Source organism: Glycine max, chromosome 6 (genome assembly GCF_000004515.6).
Source record: "Glycine max cultivar Williams 82 chromosome 6, Glycine_max_v4.0, whole genome shotgun sequence".
Lineage (NCBI taxonomy): Eukaryota > Viridiplantae > Streptophyta > Magnoliopsida > Fabales > Fabaceae > Glycine > Glycine max.
Window position 1 is genome coordinate 9,883,835 of NC_038242.2, and position 6,787 is coordinate 9,890,621.

Below are 6,787 nucleotides of genomic sequence, written 5' to 3' on the forward strand. Positions count from 1 at the left end.
CATTCTCCCGCCGCCCAGAGATTTGTGGTTTCAGACCACGTAAGTTTTTTAGTTTTAGGATTATTTATTTTCTTATTTTCTTTTATTTTGCTTTCAATTTTTTAAAATAATTTTATTAATTTAATTATTAAATAAATATTTTTATTTTTTATTAGTTTTATTTAATATCTTTATATGATTTTATTTAGTATGTTATATATTTTTTAACATTGTTTTATTTAAAATATTTTATATGTTTTTTAATATTATTTTATTTAATATATTTTGTATATTTAAAATTTAGATAATTTTTTAATAATGTTATTGAATTTGATTTGTTTTTAAATGAAATACAAATCTAACATAATGATATTTAATATTTTTTTAAAATATTTGTATAAACAGTTACTACGATTATGTTAAAAATATATAATTTTTATTTAAATGTCTTGGATGTTTAAATTTACTTGATTTAAAATTTAAGTATTTATATTCAAGTATTTTATTTTAAATATATTAAATAAAAAATTATATAAAATATTTTAAATAAACAATATTGAAAAATATATAAAATATTAAATAAAACCATATAAAAATTATATACAAGATATTAAATAAAATAATAACAAGTAAAATTTAAAATATTTATTTAAAAATTAAATAATTAAAATTATTTACAATTTATATAAAAATTGGAAAGAAAAAAAAAGAAAATACAAGTAAATAAAAAATTATAAAAAAACTTTAAACATAAAAAGAACTTACGACTTCAAAATTGTAAGTCCAAAAAAATTTAAAAAAAACTTAGAACTTCAATGTCTAAGTTAAAAAAAAGTTATATTACTTTAAAGTTGTAAATAAAAAAATTAAACTGGAGTTGAAATTTTTTTTATAACTTCAATTAAAAATAAAATAAAAAATTATAATAAATGTTACAATTTTTAATTTAAAAATCATAATATTTATTATGAATTATTTTATTTTTTATAATAATTTAAAATCCACCTCCAAAAAAAAAAAAAATTATCCCTTTTGGTAAAAGTGCTCCCAAGGGGAGAATCTAAATACTACGCCAAAGGAGAAATTACTAGGCTTGACATCACAGTTAATGATCAACCATGAGGAGTAATTAGCGGAGTTCCTAATTTAGAGAAGAAAGATAAATCATTGACCAATATAATGGATTTTTTTTATGGGCCTTGGACGCTCGTGAACAAATTAAATAAAGAAAAGAACCGTCGTGTGATGATGGATAACAACATTAAAAAGGACTCAGAGAGGAAAAAATCTGTCATGCTGATGTAAATCATGTGTCCCAGTATGAAACATTAACGAATTTGGCGAAGGATGATATGATTGAGAATCAAGGAGAGAATTTTCATATTGACCAAGAGATAGAATCTATAAATAAATTATACTTATGAGGTCAACGTAGCTCTAGTTTAAAAAATAGAGGAAGTGAGAAAAATTAATGTTCTGAAAATTGGACTGTTGGTTGAATTGACGAACATAGTTTAAGGTTCAATAGTTTAATTGTGGTTAAATTGTAGTTGAACTGTAACAATTAAATTTTATTTTTTAATATTATATAGTATTTTAAGTAATAAAATAATATAAATAATGATAATTTAGGATCTAAAAAATTGTAAATTAATATAAATTAATTACTATATTATATTTTCTTAAGATAAAAATTAATAATAACTAATAAAATAATTTATATTTATCCGTATTTTTTAAGTATGTGCTTTTATTCATCTTAAAGATGTTTTACATTAAATAATTTTTATTTAAAATGAAAACTTTAAAAGACAAGTTCAAACGATTTTTTTGCATTGTTTTTTCATTGATTCTCACTAGTTTTCACAGGTTCTTTAACAATTCTCATTGGTCTAATTTTCTTCGATTTTTAGAGTTAATGGATCGGTCATTATACTGGCTTGGTCCAATTTTTAAAACAATATTAAAAGGGCTACCTTGGAACGCGATAATGGGATAATAAATCCGCTGAACAAGACTGGATCCACTGTAGAAGTGCCAATATCCAAAGCCGAACACATGCAAGTGGGCTAAGGAGGGGTGGGTATAATGTAGTAGCCTCTGACCAGCCACTCGTATTTGAATGGGATCTGTTAAATAGATATCCATGAAGTTTATAAGTATTTTCTGGGTATCTGTAGATATTTGTTAAAATATAAATTTTGAAGAAGTAAAAATAAATAAATTCTAAAAAATAATTTTGACAGTACTAAGTACCTTACTATGTGCACTTGCCTCTCTAACAAACATGTATCTATTAAGCTATTCATTTTTAATCTATAGAGGGGTTTACCCGCTACTGTCTGCTGAGTATGAGGACTTTTTTATCATCTCTAGATGTGACGTGCCCTTAGGCTTTTTGTGCTAAACGACCTGAAATGTTTTATGCTGAAGAAAAAAGACTAAAACAAAAGCTAGTGGATGAGAAAATGCTTCGTATAGCAAGCGGTATTTGGATAATTCATGGGAGATGAAGTTTGGGATGCCACTCTTGATTGGCAAATTAAAGGCATATGTTGAAAACTAGTAATAGCAAGTTCCATATGGATGCTCACACATTTAGTGCTCAACAAGTGGTTAATCTAAAGAAGGATATGGTGGTGGATTCGATGGGGGTAGTGAACGATCGAGCAAGGTGAGCAACCATCCAAATCAATGTTGAGCCCCAAGATGTTGTCAAAGGATGGAGTGTCTCTATGAATATGGTGTTAGAGCCTTCACAACCCCTAGTGCGTCGTCATAAATTTTATTACTTGGAATTGTAGGGGCACAAGCTCTAGAGGTATTTGTATTTTGGTTCAAGTTATTTGTAAGGAGTTTAGATTCTCTATGATTTTTCTTCTAGAAATGAGAGAAGGCAAAGTGCATTATTTGAAGGCGTGATTTTTATGGTAACTTCAACCAAGATGTTTTTATGGTTCACATGTGTGTTATCTGGAAAACTTCATTTGCTTGAAATTTGATTGTCTATGCATGGCATGCCTATAGCTAAGGCAAGGATAGAGCATGTTGGGGGAGCTCAATAGTGCAAAGTCCTTGGGGGTTCTAATATGATCCTCTATGTGCAGGAAAGGGTGGTTTCCTTGTCCCTTTCTTTAGAATGCCCAGGAGCTCTAGGTCTACATTGCTGATTGTAATCTCATTGACCTGGGCTTCCAATATAAACAACTATAAACATCCCTGTCAATCTTTTGGGATTAGGCTGATTTCGAAGGATCTTGAATATTCTTGATTTGGTTTATTGACAAAATTATGTTTCTTTTCGTCTTCTTGACTTCTTGTTCTTAAATGTGTTATAAGATTTGGTCATTCTTGGAATAGTTTCTGATTTATATATTAATGTATGAATATGTTAGGGTGGTCGTTGAGACCTTGCAATTCTTTGAGTTAGGAATAGTTATTGAAAACTCACTTGCTATTTCTTTAGGATTCTTAATCCTGTTACTTATTTCTCTTTAAATTCACCTAAAGAATTAAGCCTTTCAATAGGGAATAAAGGCTCATTTCCTAAAAAGAAGAAGAAAAATATACTAATAATTCAGTAAATCCTGTAAAAAAAATGAAAAACTTAAATATATTTTGATATGTTGTAAGTTAACATTTTTTATTTTTTTTATAATTTTGATCGTTAATATTTTTCAATTTTAGTCCATGCATATTTTAATTTCATTTATAATATTCATAAGTTTGCATTTATATTAACCAAAATTTTAAAAAATATAAATTTACATAAATTAAAAATAAATTAAATATCTTACATGAATCAAGATTGAAAAAACATAGTCTTATAAGTGAACAATTTTTTATATGAATCAAATTGAAAAAATATCAAGAGAAAAAAAATATATTTAAACCATATTAAAATTAAGAACCAATTTTCATTGATTCAAATTTAAGATTTCTAAATGAAATTAAATGAAGAAGCTTAATTTCAATGTCTTATCCAATTTATTTAAATCTATTGTATTCTTTAATTATTTTCTAAATTATTCACTATTTTATCGATTAATACTCTCTAGCTAAACTACCCACTACACTAACAATTCTTTCTTAAGCTCTATATAAAGTTAATCATATATATGAAATCGTTAATCTTTATAATCTATTAAGAAAATAGGTACCGAATAAAATAGTCTAATAAAAAGCTTTCTTTTAGTCTCCCCTTTTTATTAGACTATTTTATTCATTAACAATTTTCTTAATTACTTACAATTTTATCTTTGAAGTTTGAACTACACTCTCAGATTAGGTACCCCTTACACCTGTCGTTCTTTAATTTTTCAAACTCTCATATCAAATAAATTAAGTAATAGATTATTAAAAAAACCAAATTCACAATTAAAAATAACCCAAATTTAATAAACAGACATTACATGCCTGTTTTCCACTAGTAACCATAATAAACCTCCTAGAGAGAGCAAGAGAAACAACCCTTTTGGCTTCTACTGCGTGCTTGGTTGTTTCATCTCTCATGCGTTACTAGAGCCTAAGAAGCCTATATTCACCTGTTTTTCTGCCATTTGTATGTGCGTTTCTGTTTGTTCCTCGCCATGGCTGCCACGTTAATTCATCTGTTGAGAGCACAGCTGTGCCCCTCACCCCTCTTCATAATGACAGTCAAAGATGCCCCATTTTCAGCTGCACACCTTCGGTTACAAATTAGGAAAAAAAAAAGCCACAATCAAGTGTCATTTTTCTCCCTTCTCATTCTATTTATTCAAGGGTGGGAGTAGTGGTTTTTTGTGTGTTTTCTTTCCTTTGTGCAACAACAACAACTGAAGATGAATAAGCATCAAGCGTCAGAGAAGAAGAACGATAACATGGAGAAGCCACTAACTCCATTGATGCCTCCTCCTCCTCCCACACTTGAAAGGACAACTTCCATTGATGATGAGCCTAAAACTTTGCTTGAGGAGGAGATGAAAGTTGCAAGGGTTTGATATACCCATTTTTTCTCTTTATATACGGTTTCCAGCTTTAATTATTTTCTCTTGTTTTTGTTTTTGTTTAAAAATTCTTAATTAAAATTCTTTGTGCAGGAGGCAGCTCTCAAAATCATCAATTCTCACTCAAAAGAAGATGCCCTGAAAATATTCCTGGCGGTAATTGAAATGTTTTTTTTTTCTTTTTTGCGATTCCGTAATAATTGTTCACTTTTATTCAGCAGATTTATCAGAACTTTTTTTGTTGTGGGGTATACACGGGATCCTGATGCTGTTGCTTTCAAAAGTTTTTTTTTTCCCTGAATGGAACAGGATCTGTGTAATTAACACAAGCACCATGCTAGTAAATGAAAAGATTCGTAATTTGTTCTGAAGAAGTGTTATGTTAGAATTACATATACTTCTACTTAACATTTTGATGGAAAATGTGAAAATGTTGAAAGCTTATGTGTTAATTGTGTTTGGTATTAGGGTTTGGTGCCAGTGGGAACAAGCTCAAAGCAGGTGAAAGAGGATGGTGTCGTGTCTGACTACGATGACGACGACGAATGAAGCATTATTCGGTTGGAATATGATGGTCCTGTGGAAAGCTGAAGCTTTAATTAGGAGTTCTTATGTGTCTGTTGTTTTCTTTGTTTTAATTAGAATGTGTTGCATGTGGATTAAATAATTACTCCTAAGTCCTATCAAACAGTTTATTACCTTCAATTGGGAATGTTATTGTCTTGTGTTGATCTGAATTTGACTTCCATATCTATTTTGCTTTATAATCTTCATTTTAGAATTAAGGAGTTCTTCTTCACAAAGCATCAAAGACTCTTTGATCGCAGATAATACCATAAATGCAGCAGTAAATTAATTTGAAAACATCATGAAAGTCAAATTTCAAAAAATTATAAATCATTATCATTTCCAAGAGAGTGTAATATTGCATTAAATAAGGTATTGTTAAGTGTTATTTCAGCTTAAATACATAAATGATTAGTAAAGTGAACACTAATTTTATATGGACATGACAGAGATAACCGAGAATCATAGTACATGATTTTGCATTGTAGAAAAATAAAAATAATTTCTGCTCTCCCTTTTATTTTTATATATATATGACATCTCAATTCACAACCAAACATGTTAAACCTGCCATATGAGGTGGATTGCATGATGTAATCCTCGTTTCCAAATTCCAATGCTAAAAAGAATAAAGAGTACAAGGGTTACAACTTGGGGTCCTTTGAAAATATAATTTCTATTTATACTAGTAATGAAAAAAAATGTCATATTACATTTACAAAAAATATTTCTGAAACTAATTAGGTCCTTATTCGTTTAAGTTGAAGTTAAAGTATGCTTTATTCCCAGGCATATGCATACATGTGAGGGGATTTTTTTTTAATATCGCATGTATTTTTTTAGAGAGGTAATTAATATTACTTGAATCAAGTAGGACTATTATGGATGATAAATTTTTTCTGAGTATTTAACCAGTTGCATATATATAGGTCTCAAATTTGAGATTACTAATTAAGTTTAAACAACTCATCTTATAATTTTCGATTTTGATTTTTTTTTAAAAAATACATTTTAAGACGGTTCTTTGAAAAAACGTCTTAAAGATCATCTTAGAATCCTCATTTTTATTTTTTTTTGAAAAAAAAATTCTAATACGATTTTTTGAAAAATCACCTTAGAAATTCTACATTTTAAAATGGTTTTGACCTAAAAATCATTTTAGAAAAGTATCCTACTAAGACAGTTATTTGCTTGAAAATTGTCTTAAAATGATAACTTTTTTAAGATGATTTAATAAGAACCGTCATTATAAATGA

The 6,787-nt window shown here is 27.9% G+C and overlaps 1 protein-coding gene across 1 annotated transcript; it reads left to right on the plus strand.

Annotated features, from left to right (window-relative positions):
* Positions 1 to 4,654: 4,654 nt before the first annotated feature.
* Positions 4,655 to 5,699, plus strand: LOC100306525 (uncharacterized). Its single transcript, NM_001249354.2, is given in 3 exon segments — positions 4,655 to 4,952; positions 5,058 to 5,120; positions 5,433 to 5,699. Coding segments are annotated over 3 exon segments (297 nt in total). The 5' UTR covers positions 4,655 to 4,799; the 3' UTR covers positions 5,514 to 5,699.
* Positions 5,700 to 6,787: the final 1,088 nt, after the last annotated feature.